The sequence below is a fragment of the Stenella coeruleoalba genome (assembly GCF_951394435.1).
Source record: "Stenella coeruleoalba genome assembly, chromosome: 2".
Lineage (NCBI taxonomy): Eukaryota > Metazoa > Chordata > Mammalia > Artiodactyla > Delphinidae > Stenella > Stenella coeruleoalba.
Window position 1 is genome coordinate 129,896,071 of NC_137147.1, and position 21,543 is coordinate 129,917,613.

At 45.1% G+C, this 21,543-nt stretch overlaps 1 protein-coding gene across 1 annotated transcript in view; it reads left to right on the plus strand.

Moving 5' to 3' along the window:
* Positions 1–21,543, plus strand: part of OTUD7A (OTU deubiquitinase 7A) — a 382,271-nt gene that overhangs the window by 284,833 nt on the left and 75,895 nt on the right. Inside the window, exon 6 of the mRNA XM_079912986.1 lies at positions 12,596–12,814. Within this exon, the coding sequence (XP_079769112.1) occupies positions 12,596–12,814 (219 nt within the window). The remainder of the gene's footprint in view (positions 1–12,595; positions 12,815–21,543) is intronic.

The window sequence follows — 21,543 nt, forward strand, 5'->3', positions numbered from 1 at the left end:
TAGTTGCCCCACGGCATGTGGGATCTTTGTTCCCCAACCAAGGATTGAACCCGTGTCCCCTGCATTGGAAGGCGGATTCCATACCACTGGACCACCAGGGAAGTCCCTGTTTTTATCTTTAAATCTGTTTTAGTTGATGTTAAGCCTCTACTCTGCCTTTCTGTTGGTTCATATTTGGAATAACATTTTTTCAGCCGTTATTTCAACCTTTCCTCATCTTTTTATATCAAATGTGATTCTTGGAAGTAATTTATCATCAGGTATTATTTTATTATCCAATACGAGTCTGTCTTTTAAGCAGTGAATTTAATCCACTTACTTTATTTTTATTATTGTCGTATCTGTGCTGCTTTATGTTGTGTGTTTTATTCACCATGCTTTTTGTATGCATCTTTCTCCTTTTCTATCTTTTCTGGCTAATTAAATTTTTCAACTGGTTTGAAAGTTATACATTCTCCTTATGTTATACTTAACCCTGTTCTATTAAAACCTATATTTAGGTTTTCTCCCTATTAATTTTTAAAACTTATCAACAACTATATTTTACCCTGAAAAAGACATGTGTCTTTGTTTTTATCTTCTCCCTCCTGCCTCCATGTGCCCTCAAACATATTTAGGTTCTTTCTGTTGCTTGCTTAGACCACAATCAACTTCTTTATTTACTCACATTTATCTTTTGCTGAAAGAATACTTTTTCAAAGACTATTTTCTAAAAGAATTTTTGCATGATCAGTCTCCTAACGCTGTCAGTACCTAGAAGAGTTTACATGACATACTTAAATTTTTGTTTAGTGGAATAAGAATTCTGGGTCCAAATTATTTTCCTTTAAAACCATTCCATTCCTCCATTGTCTTCTTGCATCTTAATTTCACATCTTCTAAGAGATTTCCTTCACTTGCTCTTCTAACATCCTAATTTATTCTTCACATGAATACATTCTGTTAATCAGCATTCACATTATTTCATTCCAAATTAGCCTTTCTCATTATTATTACTATTTCACATTCTCATATTCTCCCTCTTTGAACATATTTACTAGGCTTACTTTATTTTTTTAAAAAGTCTTTATTGAATTTGTTACAATATTGCTTCTGTCTTATGTTTTGGTTTTTTGGCCACAAGGCATGTGAGATCTTAGCTCCCTGACCAGGGCTTGAACCTGCACCCCCTGCATTGGAAGGTGAAGTCTTAACCATTGGACTGCCAGGGAAGTCCCATCTACTAGGCTTACTTTAAAATCATATCCTCCTGTGCATTCCAGCCCCGGGTACTTTGTGGACTTTCTGTAACTGTGTTTGCACTGCTCAGATGTTTCCTGAGTTTTCCCTGTGAACACACAGCACCTTGCAGTTACCAGCCATCTTAGCTCATGGTATCAGGGGAAAGGGACAAAGGCATGGGCTCTGGTTTGCCTTCCTGTGAATGAGAGCAAGCACACTCAAGTTGGCGAGTTCTGAATGCTTTAATATGGGCTCAAAATGTTCTCCACTGGCTCTCTTCCCCACAGTTGGCTTTATTCCTTAGGGAACCTCTCAGCTCATCTGTTCTAGAAATTGCTCATTTGCAGGGGCTACCACCTTCTATTCTAACTGTCAGCTCACAGGGGGTGTAGGAGAGAAGAGGGAAGGCTCCAGGCCTGGCCAGCCCACCTGTTCCCATCGTGGTTGGAGCCCCGTCCCAGCTGAGCATGAGCATTGCCCTGATGCTCTTCCAGCTGGCTTTGGCCGAGGTGGGGCTGGCCCACGCTGTGGTGGTGATGGTTCAGGCAGTGAGCCACCAAGGGCTAGCTGGGGAGAGGAAAGGCACAGCCAGAACACCTGCCCTCAGCCCCCACCCATGGAACCCAGCCCATTCCCACTGTTCTGCTCCTGTGGGCTTCCTGGGTGGGTTAGGAAGAGGGTGCTGAGGTGTGGTCACTGACTTGTCGATCTTGTTGTATTGTTCTTAAGTTCTCCTTCATTCTGCCCTTAGCTCTGACTCTGGTGGAACCACCTCTTCTAACCATTTGGTTCAGTCTTTCCCCCAGGCCTTCTGTGACTGTGTGTTCCTTCAGAACCACACAGGACCGCCTCCTGACATCTCTCATGCAGTGGAAATCCAGAGAGCTGACAACTTGGCAGTTCCTGCCCTTCTCGAGTGGCAAACAATCTAAACCATTATCTCACCCTCCCAGGAAAGGGGCTAGAAGGATCCTTCTCTCTGTTTTCACACAGATTCCAGAATCAGGGCCTTATACTGATACCTGCTGCTATCTGATTTTTATCAGATATTATTTAAGGAGAAAAAAAGGAGAAGTCTATCATAAGATAATTTCATTAACTGAGCCTTGTGAACAAACATATGTATTTTTAATAAAATAGAAATTGTAATTTCTGCATTAGATCTATATATCCTTTAATTGAATTCTTCCTGAAATCACAGTGCCCTAAAATGGAAAATACAGTCCTCCATATTCTAAATTCTAAATCAGCAACAATGACTCATGAACCAAATCTGGCCACTGCCTGTTTTTTTTAATAAAGTTTTAATGGAACCCATAAAACTTTATTTATTTATTTGCTGTCTATGGCTGTCTATGTCTGCTTTATTTATTTATTATTTATTCACTGTCTATGGCTGCTTTAATACTACAAAGACAGAGTTGAGTAGTTGTGACTGCGACTTGTATGGCCCATAAAGCCTAAAATATTTATATCTGTCCCTTTTAGAAAAGTTTTGTCTACCTGCTTTAAAATATACCCAGGATTTGTTTTACTCAGGTATAGTGAGACACACAGACATGGACATGGCTATCTTAGGGGAAGAGATTCTTATACTCACAGTTCCCTAGAAACAGGAGGCATGGCACACCCTGAAGGGACACACGGGGAAGCACCAGGGTTGATCAGGAGGCCAAGGGGACAGAGGAAAACAAGGGCAGGAGCCTGTATTGTGTTTCTGTGGGAAAGATAAGGCAGGGTAAACAGACTTAGGACTGGCCAGTTTGAGTAATTTCTGCAGCTCTCTGGGGCATAGGGGCCATCTCTCGTTGTCTGGCACCTGGGCCTGGGGTAATTAGGGCAGGAACATGGCTTGCTGGTGTAAGAACCAGATAAAGAAGGTGATCCAGAGTATGGGCTCTGAGTTGGTTGGTTTGCATAGGAAAGATGTGCTCCTGTGTGAGTCCTTTGGTATCTCTAAGAACTGGCTACTTCTGTAGGGAAATCCTCTCCCCATTCACGGAGGCCCTGGATGCCAGAGCCTCAAGAATACAGAAAATAAGAAAACAGAGTTAAGACACGTCCCCTGGCCTAAATCATAGATGGTGGTTTTTTTTGTTTGATTCTTTGTTTGGGGTTTTTTTAATTTATTTTTTTAATTGAAGTAGAGTTGATTTATAATGTGTTAATTTCTGCTATACAGCAGAGTGATTCAGCTACACATATGTATACATCTTTTTTATATTCTTTTCCATTATCGTTCATCACAGGATACTGAGTATAGTTCCCTCTGCTACACGAAATCATAGATGTTTGAGTTGGCTTTGTCAAGGGATGGGAAATTCTCTAATTCCCTCACTATTTTTTTAAAAGCTCTCTGTATTTCTCTGGGGCATAACTTTGAACATGGTAATTCCTGTTTTATTTATTTTATTTATACTTCCAAAGGAAGGATTGCTGCGTTCATGTTTAAAGAATCAGTTTGTGAGTGTGTCTGTGTGTGTGTCTGTGTGTGTGTGATTACATGTATGCATTCATGGACGTGGTAGTTGGGAGGAGTTAGAATTAGGAGTGTATGTCTCTTGTTATATGATCTTTAACATAATTTACTTTTAGTTCAAAAAGATTTTTCCCTTCATGTGAAGTCTTCATGTGAAGACTCCAAATATTTAATATTTGGAACGGCTTAATAGCATCATATTGCACTGTGAGTCACAACGTTTCCAAGGTCCTCATCAATTGGCAATAGGTGCTGATTGATAAGCCAAGAAGGCGTATGGATGACCCCGCCCAGCACATTCCCTCTGTTGGGAGAAGTGCGGGTTCACGTCACCTCAGGTGTTTGAGCAACCCATCGGGTCCCGAAGGATGGGGCAGTTCCTACTTTCCCAGATTCCAGAAGGCAAGAGATGTGACCTTAGCAAGGCTTGTGAGGGGGAGAGGGGCAGGGGATCTCCTCTGATCCCGCGCTGGGGGAACTGGACCAGGCACAGGACAAGCGGCTGGCCCACGTGCTCTGCGGATCCTCTACCACATGGCCTCTTTGGTCTGCTGTTTCTTCTCGTCCTTCTTCAAAATACAACATACTTAAACACCTTGAATTCATCTCAGAATGAAATTGAAGGTGAATCAAAACTATCCGTTTGATAGACAGACACTGTCTCTGAGATGTACTGCGAAGAATAAGACCATCATTTTTTGAGATTGCCATGACAACAGAAAATCCAGGCAGAGAAGCATGTAATGGCTTAATATTTGTGTCCTGGGAATCTTCACGTGGGATGTGTTTATCAGAGTAATTTTTTTAACCTCTTTATTGGAGTATAATGGCTTTACAATGGTGTGTTAGTTTCTGCTTTATAACAAAGTGAATCAGTTATACATATACATATGTTCCCATATCTCTTCCCTCTTGCGTCTCCCTCCCTCCCACATTCCCTATCCCACCACTCCAGGCGGTCACAAAGCACCGAGCTGATCTCCCTGTGCTATGCAGCTGCTTCCCACTAGCTATCTACCTTACGTTTGGTAGTGTATATATGTCCATGCCTCTCTCTCGCTTTGTCACACCATACCCTTCCCCCTCCCCATATCCACAAGTCCATTCTCTAGTAGGTCTGTGTCTTTATTCCCATCTTACCCCTAGGTTCTTCATGACCTTTTTTTTTCTTCTTAGATTCCATATATATGTGTTAGCGTACGGTATTTGTTTTTCTCTTTCTGACTTCCTTCACTCTGTATGACAGACTCTAGGTCCATCTACCTTACTACAAATAACTCAATTTTGTTTCTTTTCGTGGCTGAGTAATATTCCATTGTATATATGTGCCACATCTTCTTTATCCATTCATCTGTTGATGGACACTTAGGTTACTTCCATGTCCTGGCTATTGTAAATAGAGCTGCAGTGAACATTTTGGTACATGACTCTTTTTGAATTATGGTTTTCTCAGGGTATATACCCAGTAGTGGGATTGCTGGGTCGTATGGTACTTCTATTTATAGTTTTTTAAGGAACCTCCATACTGTTCTCCATTGTGGCTCTATCAATTTACATTCCCACCAGCAGTGCAAGAGGGTTCCCTTTTCTCCACACCCTCTCCAGCATTTATTGTTTCTAGATTTTTTGATGATGGCCATTCTGACCAGTGTGAGATGATATCTCATTATAGTTTTGATTTGCATTTCTCTAATGATTAATGATGTTCAGCATTCTTTCATGTGTTTGTTGACAATCTGTATATTTTCTTTGGAGAAATGTCTATTTAAGTCTTCTGCCCATTTTTGGATTGGGTTGTTTGTTTTTTTGTTATTGAGCTGCATGAGCTGCTTGTAAATTTTGGAGATTAATCCTTTGTCAGTTGCTTCACTTGCAAATATTTTCTCCCATTCTGAGGGTTGTCTTTTGGTCTTGTTTATGGTTTCCTTTGCTGTGTAAAAGCTTTGAAGTTTCATTAGGTCCCATTTGTTTATTTTTGTTTTTATTTCCATTTCTCTAGGAGGTGGGTCAAAAGGGATCTTGCTGTGATTTATGTCATAGAGTGTTCTGCCTATGTTTTCCTCTAAGACTTTGATAGTGTCTGGCTTTACATTTAGGTCTTTAATCCATTTTGAGCTTATTTTTGTGTATGGTGTTAGGGAGTGTTCTAATTTCATTCTTTTACAGGTACCTGTCCAGTTTTCCCAGCACCACTTATTGAAGAGCCTATCTTTTCTCCACTGTATATTCTTGCCTCCTTTATCAAAGATAAGGTGACCATATGTGCGTGGGTTTATATCTGGGCTTTCTATCCTGTTCCATTGATCTATATTTCTGTTTTTGTGCCAGTACAATACTTTCTTGATTACTGTAGCTTTGTAGTATAGTCTGAAGTCAGGGAGCCTGATTCCTCCAGCTCCATTTTGAATTCTCAAGATTGCTTTGGCTATTCGGGATCTTTTGTGTTTCCATATAAATTGTGAAATTTTTTGTTCTAGTTCTGTGGAAAATGCCAGTGGTAGTTTGATAGGGATTGCATTGAATCTGTAGATTGCTTTGGGTAGTAGAGTCATTTTCACAATGTTGATTCTTCCAATCCAAGAACATGGTATATCTCTCCATCTATTTGTATCATCTTTAATTTCTTTCATCAGTGTCTTATAATTTTCTGCATACAGGTCTTTTGTCTCCTTAGGTAGGTTTATTCCTTGCTATTTTATTCTTTTTGTTGCAGTGGTAAATGGGAGTGTTTTCTTAATTTCACTTTCAGATTTTTCATCACTAGTGGATAAGAATGCCAGAGATTTCTGTGCATTAATTTTGTATCCTGCTACTTTACCAAATTCATTGATTAGATCTGGTAGTTTTCTGGTAGCATCTTTAGGATTCTCTGTGTATAGTATCATATCATCTGCAAACAGTGACAGCTTTACTTCTTCTTTTCCGATTTGGATTCCTTTTATTTCTTTTTCTTCTCTGATTGCTGTGGCTAAAACTTCCAAAACTATGTTGAATAAGAGTGGTGAGAGTGGGCAACCTTGTCTTGTTCCTGATCTTAGTGGGAATGGTTTCAGTTTTTCACCATTGAGGACGATGTTGGCTGTGGGTTTGTCATATATGGCTTTTATTATCTTGAGGAAAGTTCCCTCTATGCCTACTTTCTGGAGGGTTTTTATCATAAATTGGTGTTGAATTTTGTTGAAAGCTTTCTCTGCATCTATTGAGATGATCATATGGTTTTTCTCCTTCAATTTGTTAATATGGTGTATCTCTTTGATTGATTTGCATATATTGAAGAATCCTTGCATTCCTGGAATAAACCCCACTTGATCATGGTGTATGATCCTTTTAATGTGCTGTTGGATTCTGTTTGCTAGTATTTTGTTGAGGATTTTTGCATCTATGTTCATCAGTGATATTGGCCTGTAGTTTTCTTTCTTTGTGACATCTTAATCTGGTTTTGATATCAGGGTGATGGTGGCCTCATAGAATGAGTTTGGGAGTGTTCCTCCGTCTGCTATATTTTGGAAGAGTTTGAGAAGGTTTGGTGTTAGCGCTTCTCTAAGTGTTTGATAGAATTTGCCTGTGAAGCCATCTGGTCATGGGCTTTCGTCTTCTGGAAGATTTTTAATCACCGTTTCAATTTCAGTGCTTGTGACTGGTCTGTTCATATTTTCTGTTTCTTCCTGATTCAGTCTCCGCAGGTTGTGCATTTCTAAGAATTTGTCCATTTCTTCCAGGTTGTCCATTTTATTGGCATATAGTTGCTTGTAGTAATCTCTCATGATCCTTTGTATTTCTGCAGTGTCAGTTGCAACTTCTCCTTTTTCATTTCTAGATGTATTGATTTGAGTCTTCTCCCTTTTTCTCTTGATGAGTCTGGCTAATTGTTTATGAATTTTGTTTATCTTCTCAAAGAACCAGCTTTTAGTTTTATTGATCTTTGCTATCGTTTCCTTCATTTCTTTTTCATTTATTTCTGATCTAATCTTTATGATTTCTTTCCTTCTGCTAACTTTGGAGTTTTTTTGTTCTTCTTTCTCTATTTGCTTTAGGTGCAAGGTTAAGTTGTTTATTTGAGATGTTTCCTGTTTCTTAAGGTAGGTTTGTATTGCTATAGACTTCCCTCTTAGAACTGCTTTTGCTGCATCCCATAGGTTTTGGATCATCGTGTTTTCATTGTCATTTGTCTCTAAGTATTTTTTGATTTCCTCTTTGATTTCTTCAATGATCACTTCATTATTAAGTAGTGTATTGATTAGCCTCCATGTGTTTGTATTTTTTACAGATCTCTTCCTGTAATTGATATCTAGTCTCATAGTGTTGTGTTCGGAAAAGATACTTGATACGATTTCAATTTTCTTAAATTTACTAAGGCTAGATTTGTGACCCAAGATATGATCTATCCTGGAGAATATTCCATGAGCACTTGAGAAAAGTGTGTATTCTGTTGTTTTTGGATGGAATGACCTATAAATATCAATCAAGTCCGTCTTGTTTAATGTATCATTTAAAGCTTGTGTTTCCTTAATTATTGTCATTTTGGATGATCTGTCCATTGGTGAAAGCGGGGTGTTAAAGTCCCCTACTATGATTGTGTTACTGTCAATTTCCCCTTTTATGGCTTTTAGCATTTGCCTTATGTATTGAGGTGCTCCTATGTTGGGTGCATAAATATTTACAATTGTTATATCTTCTTCCTGGATCGATCCCTTGATCATTATGTAGGGTCCTTCTTTGTCTCTTGTAATAGTCTTTATTTTAAAGTCTATTTTGTCTGATATGAGAATTGCTACTCCAGCTTTCTTCTGATTTCCATTTGCATAGAATATCTTTTTCCATCCCCTCACTTTCATTCTGTATGTGTCCCTAGGTCTGAAGTGGGTCTCTTGTAGACAGCATATATACGGGTCTTGTTTTTGTATCCATTCAGCCAGTCTGTGTCCTTTGGTGGGAGCATTTAATCCATTTACATTTAAGGTAATCATCAATATGTATGTTCCTATTTGCATTTTCTTAATTGTTTTGGGTTTGTTATTGTAGGCCTTTTCCTTCTCTTGTCTTTTTTGCCTAGAGAAGTTCCTTTAGCATTTGTTGTAAAGCTGGTTTGGTGGTGCTGAACTCTCTCAGCTTTTGCTTGTCTGTAAAGGTTTTAATTTCTCCATCAAATCTGAATGAGATCCTTGCTGGGCAGAGTAATCTTGGTTGTAGGGTTTTCTCCTTCATCACTTTAAATATGACCTGCTACTCCCTTCTGGCTTGCAGAGTTTCTGCTGAAAGATCAGCTGTTAACCTAATGGGATTCCCTTGTGTGTTATTTGTTGTTTTTCCCTTGCTGCTTTTAATATGTTTTCTTTTTATTTAATTTTTGACAGTTTGATTAATATGTGTCTTGGCGTATTTCTCCTTGGATTTACCCTGTATGGGACTCTCTGTGCTTCCTGGACTTGAATGACAATTTCCTTTCCCATATTAGGGAACTTTTCAACTATAATCTCTTCAAATATTTTCTCAGTCCCTTTCTTTTTCTCTTCTTCTTCTGAGATCCCTATAATTCGAATGTTGGTGCGTTTAATGTTGTCCCAGAGGTCTCTGAGACTGTCCTCAGTTCTTTTCATTCTTATATCTTTATTCTGCTCTGCAGTAGTTATTTCCACTATTTTATCTTCCAGGTCACTTATCCATTCTTCTGCCCCAGTTATTGTGCTATTGATCCCTTCTAGAGTACTTTTAGTTTCATTTATTGTGTTGTTCATCATTGCTTGTTTCCTCTTTAGTTCTTCTAGGTCCTTGTTAAATGTTTCTTGCATTTTGTCTATTCTATTTCCAAGATTTTGTATCATCTTTACTATCATTATTCTGAATTCTTTTTCAGGTAGATTGCCTATTTCCTCTTCATTTGTTAGGTCTGGTGTGTTTTTACATTGCTCCTTAATCTGCTGTGTGTTTTTCTGTCTTTTCATTTTGCTTATCTTACTGTGTTTGGGGTCTCCTGTTCGCAGGCTGCACGTTCGTAGTTCCCGTTGTTTTTGGTGTTGTCCTCAGTGGCTAAGGTTGGTTCATTGGGGTGTGTAGGTTTCCTGGTGGAGGGGCCTAGTGCCTGTTTTCTGGTGTATGAGGCTGGATCTTGTCTTTCTGGTGGGCAGGTCCACGTCTGGTGCTGTGTTTTGGGGTGTCTGTGGCCTTATTATGATTTTAGGCAGCCTCTCTGCTAATGGATGGGGCTGTGTTCCTGTCTTGCTAGTTGTTTGGCATAGGGTGTCCAGCACTGTAGCTTTTGGTCGTTGAGTGAAGCTGGGTGGTGGTGTTGACATGGAGATCTCAGGGAGATTTTCACTGTTTGATATTACATGGAGCTGGGAGGTCTCTTGTGGACCAGTGTCCTGAAGTTGGCTCTCCCACCTCAGAGGCACAGCACTGACTCCTGGCTGGACCCGAGAGGCACAGCACTGACTCCTGGATGGAGCACCAAGAGACTGTCCTCCACACGGCTCAGAATAAAAAGGAGAAAAAGTAAGAAAGAATGAAAGAAAAGAAAGAAAGAAAGAAAGAAAGAAAGAAAGAAAGAAAGAAAGAAAGAAAGAAAGAAAGAAAAGAAAGAATAAAATAAAGTAAGATAAGTTATTAAAATATAAAATAATTATTAAGAAAAAAAATTTTAAGTGGAAAAAAAAAATGGACGGGCAGAGCCCTAGGACAAATGGTGAAAGCAAAGCTATACAGACAAAATCTCACACAGAAGCATACACATACACACTCACAAAAAGAGGAAAAGGGGAAAAAATCATAAATCTTGCTCCCAAAGTCCACCTCCTCAATTTGGGATGATTCGTTGTCTATTCATGTATTCCACAGATGCAGGGTACATCAAGTTGATCGTGGAGCTTTAATCCGCTGCTTCTGAGGCTGCTGGGAGAAATTTCCTTTTCTCTTCTTTGTTCACACAGCTCCTGGGGTTCAACTTTGGATTTGGCCCCGCCTCTGCATGTAGGTCACCTGAGGGCATCTGTTCTTCGCTCAGACAGGACGGGGTTAAAGGAGCCGCTAATTCGGGGGCTCTGGCTCACTCAGGCCATGGGGAGGGAGGGGTACAGAGCCGGGCGAGCCTGTGGCAGCAGAGGCCAGCATGACGTTGCACCAGTCTGAGGCGCGCTGTGCGTTCTCCCGGGGAAGTTGTCCCTGGATCACGGGACCCTGGCAGTGGTGGGCTGCACAGGCTCCCGGGAGGGGAGGTGTGGATAGTGACCTGTGCTTGCACACAGGCTTCTAGGTGGCGGCAGCAGCAGCCTTAGCATCTCATGCTGGGTCCATGCTGATAGCCGCGGCTCGTGCCCGTCTCTGGAGCTCCTTTAAGCGGCGCTCTTAATCCCCTCTCCTCGCGCACCAGGAAACAAAGAGGGAAGAAAGAGTCTCTTGTCTCTTCGGCAGCTCCAGACTTTTCCCGGACTCCCTCCCGGCTAGCCGTGGCGCACTAGCCGCCTTCAGGCTGTGTTCACGCAGCCAACCCCAGTCCTCTCCCTGGGATCTGACCTCCGAAGCCAGAGCCTTAGTTCCCAGCCCCCACCCGCCCCGGTGGGTGAGCAGACAAGCCTCTCGGGCTGGTGAGTGCTGGTCGGCACCGATCCTCTGTGCGGGAATCTTTCCGCTTTGCGCTCCGCACCCCTGTTGCTGTGCTCTCCTCCATGACTCTGACGCTTCGCCCCTCTGCCACCCGCAGTCTCCGCCCACGAAGGGGCTTCGTAGTGTGTGGCAACCTTTCCTCCTTCACAGCTCCCTCCCACTGGTGCAGGTTCCATCCCTATTCTTTTGTCTCTGTTTTTTTCTTTTGCCCTACCCAGGTACATGGGGAGTTTCTTGCCTTTTGGGAGGTCTGAGGTCTTCTGCCAGCGTCCAGTGGGTGTTCTATAGGAGCAGTTCCACGTGTAGACGTATTTCTGATGTATTTGTGGGGAGGAAGGTGATCTCCGCGTCCTACTCCTCCGCCATCTTCTCCTGTCTCCCAGAGTAACTTTAATAAAGGTGACCTATCTTAAAATACAAGCCTCAGTGGAGGAAGCCGAGTGGATTGCTTCTCACTTTAAAAATATAAATGTGGACTTCCCTGGTGGTGCAGTGGTTGAGAGTCCGTCTGCTGATGCAGGGGGCATGGGTTCATGCCCCGGTCCGGGAAGATCCCACATGCTGCAGAGCGGCTGGGCCCGTGAGCCATGGCCTCTGAGCCTGTGCGTCCGGAGCCTGTGCTCCGCAACGGGAGAGGGCCACAACAGTGAGAGGCCCGTGTACCGCAAAAAAAAAAAAAAAAAAAAAAAAAAATATATATATATATATATATATATATAAATGCATAAAAACAAAGGCCGTCTCCCGTGTAGCATTTCATTCCAGAGGAGGGCAGCTCTGTTGAGCTGAATTCCATGTAACTTAAGACCCAGGAAGCAAGTCTGGTTATCTTTAAGGATGCTGAGTATTTGTGTGGTGGACTTACCCTTAGCCTCCTTCTAAGTGGTTTCATGACTAAGTGCCATGTGCCAGGTTGTGGTGATGTTAGCCCAGCATGAGGGAGGCCTGCAGAGAACACTGGGAGGGTGGCAGGGCTGGTGCAGCAGGTAATGGGTGTATGGGTGTCCATGGGTGTGCCTCTGTGTGTGGTGTGTGTGTGTGTACATGTGTATGTGTGCCGCATGAGTGTGTCATGTGTGTTTACACGTGCGTGTGGCGTGTGTGCACGTGTATGTGTGCACACGGGTGGGGGTGTCATGTGTATATGGTCACATGTGGGATGTGTGTCGTGTGTACATCCACGTGTGTGAGCATGTGTGCGCGTGTGTCGTGTGCACACGTGTGGGATGTGTCGAGTGCTCATGCAGAGGCCCGCATCTCTCAACCCCCCTTGTCTCCCTCCCCCCACCCCCACAGAGAAGCGACTCTCGCGCGGGATCTCCCACGCCAGCTCAGCCATCGTGTCCCTGGCGCGGTCCCACGTGGCGAGCGAGTGCAGCAGCGAGCAGTTTCCACTGGAGATGCCCATCTACACGTTCCAGCTGCCGGACCTGAGCGTGTACAGCGAGGACTTCCGGAGCTTCGTGGAGCGAGACTTGATCGAGCAGGCGACAATGGTGGCTCTGGAGCAGGCGGGTAAGTACCCCCCAGGCAGGTCCGCCTGGTCGGGAGGAGGGGCGGGGGCGAGAGGGATGCGCGATCCAGCTCCACACGCTGTCAGGCTCCGGTGCCTGCGGGCCCTGCCCGGCCCTAGCCTGGAGCCGGTGGATGTGGAGCAAGGACCACGTGGTGCCCAGATCTCCTGAGTGTTCCCTTTGTCGCTAATACAGCCTGGCCAGGTCAGCACCCCTACAAAGAGAACCGTAGGCTGCTTTGCTTTACTTCTCTCCTTTCCCATCCAATCCCTGGCCCCCAGTTGAGTGTGGAACAAAAGATAAGAAAGACCCTGTGCTTGGAGAGAAATAAGAGACCCTGTCAATTCCTGTGGACACAGGCAAGTTAGGTGACCTCTTTGAGCCTCAGTGCTCCAGTCTGCAAAGACGTGGAGAAGACGGATGCCGGCCTGGTGAGGCTGAGCTGTTAGATGGCACGTGCCCTACCGAGCTGCTTCTCTCCCACCCTCACCGGCACCCCAGCCTCCAGGTTAAGGAAACATAAAATTTGACTTTGGTTTCTTCCCTCTCCTTCATGTTTCTCTGACATCCTGATGAGGATGAGATTCAGGGAGCAAACCAAAACTTGTCTTCTTTGGAGTGCCTAAGGATAAAATAACTAGTTCCAAACAAATTCTGCAACAGATGTTGGTTCTTCCTGAGAAGCGCGGCCCCTTTCTCGCTCATAATCATTTGCATTGTAAATCTTTGCACAGTCACACATTCAGGGGGTTCTCAGACATGCATGTAGAGGATTCTACGCCCTTCCTCTCAGGCCCCTGTGCATCTCCCATGGGGGCACAAAATCCACACCGGTAAAGAGGGGATGGTGGTTAGTGGGGCCTTACTTGTGCTAGGCAACCTGGCGGTCAGGTCTCAGCGCAGGGCTCGGGGGCCTCACCCGTGGCGTGTTTGCTTTGACAACAGGATCTGCAATCCTGATAACTGTGTTGGATCTGATGTTGTGACCGCGGAAAAATCATTTTCTCGGCTGCTGCACAGCTGCCAAAAGCACCCCAGAGACCGACACCCACACCTGGCTCTGTCTTACCTCCAGGTCTTTTACTGATCGACACACATAAAACAGCCTCTCTACTTACCTGCGATCTTAAAGCCCTCTTTCTGGAGGCTGGTTATTTTAAAGATGACTCTTTGAGAGTAAATCAGATGAGATATTTTAAACCAAAGAGTCACTATTCATAGAGAAGGGAAAATTGGTATAGGTTAAGAAAGAAAAAATTTCATGAACTAATTTCTCTTGAAGGGTACGGCAGCCGAGCCCTTGACAAAGTTCAGCCCCAAGCATTGCCAGTAGCACCGGTAATTGCTGCCTCATTTAAGCTGAGTCCTGGGACTTCCCTGGTGGTCCAGTGGTTAAGAATACGCCTTCCAATAAACGGGGCGCGGGTTCCATCCCTGGTGGGGGAACTAAGATCCCACATGCCATGGGGCAACTAAGCCCACGCACCACAACTACAGAGCCCACGCGCTCTGGAGCCCACGCACCACAGCTAGAGAGAAGCCCAGACGCCACAACAAAAGATCCTGCATGCCTCAACTAAGACCTGATGCAGCCAAATAAATATTTAAAAAATAAAAAATAAAGCTCGAGTCCTGGTAAAGGGCATGGAGTCCACCGTGCCAGCCTTTTCCTCCAGCTTTGTCATGCTCAGCAAGAGCCCTTGCTCCTTTGGAAGGTCTCTTGTGTGTTTTTTTCCATAAATCACATATTAGTTTTTATCACTTACATTTGACCTTCCAGACCAGCATTTCCAGACCTTACATTTTACCTTCCAGACCAGACCATGCTATTTTACCCTAACTATCCAATTTTGGAAAACACCTTTTACAAACCCAAACTTAAGGAGTCAAGATGCTACATTCACCCACAGTACCTTATTTCCGTCACGTGCCAAGAGGATGGAGAGAAGGGACAGCAGGGTGGCCCACCCGGGGCTGCGGACAGCACCCCGTCAGTGCCGCAGGAGGCCTTGGGGAGGCCAACTGGTGCCCCAGCCTTCAGGAGTGTGATCCTGGGCAGGGAGGGTCTGAACGTCAGGGTTCAACGAGGGCAGGAAGGTGAGGACTGGAAAATCACAGAGGGCAGAATACACGTTCATTCCTCTCCCCCCGCCACCACCACTGTCCATCAACTTCTCTGAACTCTTTAAGCAGTAGACCCGATCATCCTTCAGGCTCTTTCCGTGCCGGATCCTGGTGGAGATACTGGCTGAGGCCGGCGAGTCCCTCTCAGCCCCCCACCCCAGCTGGGTGAGGAGGCCAGGCGCTGGGAGGTGGCCCAGGCTGCGCCCCTTGGGCCCTGCTGTCACTCTCCGTGGGGCAGACAGAACTCCACCGAGGAACAGTAGGGAAAAAGCTGCTCGCTGTGGCCAGGTGTAGCGTGTCCATTCCTCCGTCCAGTAATTAGTGCTCGGATCGCTGTGAATCAACCATTGATAATCAATATTATTTACTGTGTTCATGGGAGATGGAAATACAGATGTCAAAAAAATTTTAGAGAAAAATATCTACTTGTTCAAGACATAATTCAAGTTGTGTTTGGAAGGAAATGTAAACTCTGTCCTAGGGCCTCAGGGTGGGGGACGTCCCCCTCCCCGGGGGCTGGACGGGAACCCAGGGCTCATGTGGTCCAGAAAATGGGCCAAGGACTTCCCTGGTGGCACAGTGGTTAAGAATCCGCCTGCCAGTGCAGGGGACACGGGTTCGAGCCCTGGTCCGGGAATATCCCACATGTTGTGGAGCAACTAAGCCCGTGCACCACAACTACTGAGCCTGCACTCTAGAGCCCGCATGCCACAGCTACTGAGCCCACATGCTGCAACTACTGAAGCCCACGCGCCTAGAGCCTGTGCTCCTCAACAAGAGAAGCCACCACAAAGAGAAGCCCGCGCACAGCAACGGAGAGTAGCCCCCACTCACCACAACTAGAGAAAGTACACATGCAGCAACAAAGACCCAACACAGCCAAAAACAAAATAAAATAAACAAATTTTTAAAAAAGAAAGAAAATGGGCCAAGAAGATGGCCTGTGTTGCCTATGGTCCAGCTGTCCCTCCCAGGGACCCAGCTCCACTCCCTCAGAGCCCAGCGTAGAGTGGGTATCCAGAATGGTCCTCCAGCTCCCCAAGGCACGTGGGCAGCCCCACCTGTTTGAGGAGTCTGTGTATCGAGCAGTGAAGCTTCACCTCCCACAGAACCCACGGGAGAGGGAGTGCCATTCTCCTCGGGCCTTAAAACCCCGGAGGGCATGACATACTCCCACCCCATGACAGTCGGGGACAACAGGAGGGCCACATTTTCAGGACATAAAACCGCTGACCTCCTGAGAGAGGAAGGAAGATGAGACTGCAAGAAAGCATTTGTTTCTCAACCGGGTTATCCTGCTGCATTCACACGTAAGAAGACGCAGAGATCATGGGTCTCTCAGTTTGGAAAGTAACCTCTGGCAGCCCTTTGGGACACCCCCACAGTGAGGATGAGATGGTGTGATGCTCCAGTGAGTTCGTGGATCCAAAGGCAGAGGGATGTCTGCATACAGCAGTTACTGCATACACGGGACACTGAGGTCTAGACGTCAGAAAGTGTGGGGACACCTCTGAGTTGTGGTGTTGAGTCTGTCTCCACGGGAGTAGAGTTGGATTGGAACAAATCTGGCAGAGAAGCCCTAAAATGTGCAGGTTTTCACGTGAGTCAGCCCAGCTCCGCCTTATCCCAAATCAGCTGAGAGGCCCCCTGGAGCCTCACTTCCTTCCATCTTAAAGTCGTAGGCAGGACAGCTGCCAAGACAGATTCAAAGGCAAGCTTGACCTGCGCTCCCACAGACACCCCATCCAGGTTCTGGGTGTCCCATCGCTGCGAACAACGCAGGTGAAATTGCTGCCCTCATGGAGGCGAAGTTCTAGTGGGGAAGAAAGGTGATAAGGTAGGCCCTCAATATGGCGTGAGGCCACGAGGTAGGGGCTCTGAAGTGGAGGGAGGGAGCACGAGGCAGGGCTCTTGAGGGCAGGGAGGAATGAGCCATGGACACCGTCAAAGCCTTGGCACATTTAAGTAAGGCGGGACACGGGAGCGGATGGAGTGAGGGCTGGAGGCGTTGGAAAGGAAGGTGAGAGAATGGTAGCAGGGGCCAGGTAACACTCCTGAGCCTTGGGGTTCACAGTAAGGAGGCTGTGCAGCCCCAGAAGGGCTTTGAGAAGGGGTGGTGACATGTTTGGATTCACACCGACACGTCCTGGCTGCCGTGTTGAGAGTGGACTCTGCAGAGGAAAAAGGAGCAGGAACAGCGAGGCGGGCAGCTGCTGCGTTAGCCCAGCGCCATGGGGGCAGCAGTGGAGGTGATAAGAAGCAGCTAGATGTGAAGGCAGGATCTGTTTTGAGGAAAGACCTGCGTGTCTCGCTGATGGATTGGATGGGGCAATGGCAGAAAGAGAGGAGTCGAGCGTGACCCTGAAAATGTTGCCTTTAGCACATGGGTAGATGGTGGTGCTGTGCAGAGATGCAGACCCTTGGAGGAGGGGTTAGGGGGGATGGAGAAGCAAAGTCTGAGATCCTGGTGAGACTTGGAAAATTGCTGTCCAGTTGAAAATGTGGGTGTGGAGCTCAGGAACAGTCTGGGCTAAGGATGCAAATATGGGAGTTAGTGTGGGATGAAATCTGCAGGAGGGATATGCCCATCGTAGGGGCCTCCCACAGCACCCCTGACACAGCCCTGTGCACTGTTGGGTACCAGGTGGATGAGGGAGTCTGGAGCATGGGCAGAAACATAAGGGAGACAGACCAGGAGCAAATCATCACAGTCCCATTGGAGGAAATCTCAGAAGCACGTGCACAGCACAGTGATGCCCAGAGAAGGGAGGTCAGTGGCCCTGGGTGTGTGGGGTGGCTGCAGAAGGGCAGGGATATTAAAGGGAATCACAGGGTCATATTTAGGGCAAAAATGTGCTCGTCTTTCTGCTAGAGAATTGTCCCATTGTTTTCTTTCATCTAAGTGTCTTCATGGGTGACAGGCAAAATGACATCTTTTCTTTTTTAGCATCTTCATTAGCGTATAATTGCTTTACAATGGTGCGTTAGTTTCTGCTGTACAGCAAAGTGAATCAGCTGTACGTTTACATATATTCCCATATCCCCTCCCTCTTGTGTCTCCCTCCCACCCTCCTTATCCCACCCCTCTAGGTGGACACAAAGCACCAAGCTGATCTCCCTGTGCTATGCAGCTGCTTCTCACTAGCTATCTATTTTACATTTGGTAGTGTATATATGTCCATGCCACTCTCTCACTTTGTCCCAGCTTACCCTTTCCCCTCCCCGTGTCCTCAAGTCCATTCTCTATGTCTGTGTCTTTATTCCTGTCCTGCCCCTAGGTTCTTCAGAACCTTTTTCTTTCTTTTTTTAGATTCCATATATATGTGTTAGCATACGGTATTTGTTTTTCTCTTTCTGACTTCCTTCACTCTGTATGACAGACTCTAGGTCCATCCACCTTACTACAAATAACTCAATTTCGTTTCTTTTTATGCCTGAGTAATATTCCATTGTATATATGTGCCACATCTTCTTTATCCATTCATCTGTCAATGGACACTTAGGTTGCTTCCATGTCATGGCTATTGTAAATAGTGCTGCAATGAACATTGTGATACATATGACATCTTATTTTAAACTATGCAGTAACCACCCAAATTAAGTGGTCCTGTTATCATGTTACTTGGAAAAGGCAGAATAAGTGATTAATGGCCCCTCACCACTACGTAATACTACAGCCTTCCCTTAGTGATGTTCATCTGATTTTCATCTCTGCAGGAGCTCAAGATTTCTTTCTTGTTTTTTAACATTCACAGTATTCATTCTCATGTTTTTTTTTTTTTTTCTGTTCTTAAATGAAGTCATTGTGTGGGGAGATGTGAACTACCACCCTGTCCAAGCTTGGAGTAGGAACTTTGAACCATATTCTCAATCCCACTGCTCCTGCAAAAAATCCTTTATCTTGGGCATCCCGTTCTGGATCCAGCTGGGGATGTTAGAATAGCACTGGGCCATTTTTGGTTCTCCAGAGGCTGGAAGGTGCTGGCATTTACCATAGCTGGGTGATCTTCCATAGTAGCCACAGCTGACTAACAGCCCCAGGAATGCTCTCAACTGGGTAAGAGTCTTAACTTCCAGGACCAAACTTAAATCAAACCACTAAAATCTTGCCTTCCATCCCCTAGCCTCATAACTAAGTCTTGTGATTCAGTTATGTGAAAGGTGTGACTGAATATGTGGACTGAATTGATATTTAGAAAATGATAAATTTCCCATAAGAAATGTGAATGAAAGGTAGCATGTCTAGGGAGGATGCCTTGTTGAAGATGGCATTAATTCTCAGATCACAAAAGGTTAATTCTAGGTGTAGGAGATTCCTTCTAGATGAAGGATGACTTCTAGTGTGCAAGATTACTTCGAGATGAAACATGCGGTGCTGGTGAATTCACACCACCGTGCTTCCCCTCCTGTGTCCAGAGTCCTGGGCAAGGTGGGGAAACAGCCCCCCTGGAGGAGCGGGCTTAGGGTCTGATAGGAGCAGATTCTGTCTGGTTAAGCCTGGCTTCATGGGGTGTCCTATTTGACATATATGAGCAGTTAATTAGTGCTTAAGTTTTTGAAGATAATGAAGTGTCATCTGACACACATGCTGATTTCCAAGGCATCCTCTCCCTGACCTGGGAACACATTGGTGACTAACCCTGAGACATATTTTCTAGAAGGTGAGCATGGTGGTGAAGAGGAGGAGAATTTGGGCAAGAACACTGTCTGAATTGTATCAAAGGGGCACCTTTTCAGGTGGCATTCCCACCCCGAAATGTACGTGCTTTCCCTGATTTCTCAGAAGCCCCAGGGAGAGCCTTGTATCATTGCAGGGAGACAGTACTAGTTACATTAGTATCTCAGATCGTGAGGTGAACGGGAAGGAAAACAAGAAATCTGTGGTCTAGAGGATGAGAGTGGGATCAGATAAAGCGGCTTCTGTAAGTTACGGGAGTGCGTTCCCTTCCCTCTGGGCAGGACAGCCCCACACCTGGCCTCGTGTAATGGCGCTGTCTCCCTCAAGCTCAGGTCACACTTTCTCTCTGTCCTCCCATCAGCACACGGGAGGCCTGGGGGCCCCAGACCCCATCTCCCAGTGTATATCAGCCACTCTGAGCCCAAGCCCGGCACAGAGATGCAGTTCTGCCAGAGGTGGACACACCTGCAGAGAGCCCGTGGAGTACATGATGCAGTACAGACATACAGCAACCTGGGGGCAAGGATTAAGCGTGCTTGGGGACACCACTGAAAAGAAGTACTCGTTCAAATCCCTGGAAGTGACTGGGGATGAGGTGGCCGGCAGTCCCTGCACCAAGGTCCCACATCTCCAGGACTGAGGGGCAGTGACAGAAAGTTGATGCTGCTAAGTATGCCCGGCATGTCGCTGGTGTGGGTCCCTAGAGGGAGGGTGCAAGTCTGGAGGGAGGAGAGATGGCTCAGAAGTGACAGGGGGAGCAGGGGCGCTCCTGGTCCCTGAGGGGTATGAGAGGTGAATCCATGTTGTTAAGTGTAATTATAGTTTATTTTTTCTCATAATTAATGTTGCAATGTACAGGCAGACCTCTGATTTTATGGGTCTGGTTCCAGACCACCACAGTAAAGCAAATAATGCAACAAAGAAAGTCTCACGAATTTTTTGGTTTTCCAGTGCATATAACAGTTATGTTTATACTATATCGTGCAACAGCACATTTAATAAACCAATGTACATACCTTAATTAAAAAATACTTTATTGCTAAAGAAATGCTAACCATCATCTGAGTCTTCGTGAGTCATGGTAGTAACATCAAAGATCACTGATCACTGTAATAATATAATAATAATGAAAAAGTTTGATATATTGTGAGAATTACCAAAATGTGACCCAGAGACACAGTTAGAGAAAATGCTGCTGGAATATGATGCTGACAGACTTGCTTGATGCAGGGTTGCCACAAACCTTCAGTTTGTAAAAAGCTCACTAAAGCCAAGTGCAATAGAACAAGATGTGCCTATGTGCACATACTACAAATTATTTATCCATCATATTATGATGGACATTTGGTGTCACGGTCAGTCTGGGCTGCCATAATAAAACACCACAGACTGGGTGGCTTAAACAACAGAAATATATTTTCTATCAGTCCTGGAGGCTGGACGTCCCAGGTCAAGGTGCCAACTGATCCTGTTTCTGGTGAGGGCTTTCCTCCCAGCTTGTATACAAGCACCTTCTTGTCTTCATGTGGTCTTTCCTGTGAAAGACCCTCGGGGAAGAAAGGGAGGCAGAATGAGCTCTCTGGTGCCTCTTACAAGGACATTGATCCTGTTCAGATCAGGGCCCCACCCTTCTGACCTCATTTAACGTTAATTACTCCCTTAGAGGCCCCATCTCCAAATATAGCCACATCAGGGTTAGGGCTTCAACATACGAATATGGGGGGACACATTCAGTCTGTAACAGTTGGGTTGTTTCCAATTTTTGATTATTGTAAAAAGGGTCATTATGGAATTCTTGTACATGTTTTCAATGAACACATGAATATGTTTCTGAAGATACATACCTAGGAGTGGTATTGTTATGGAGTCCAAGCTCGTACTGCTGTCAGCACAATAGGCCAATAAATCGAAAGATGAATCGTTGGGGC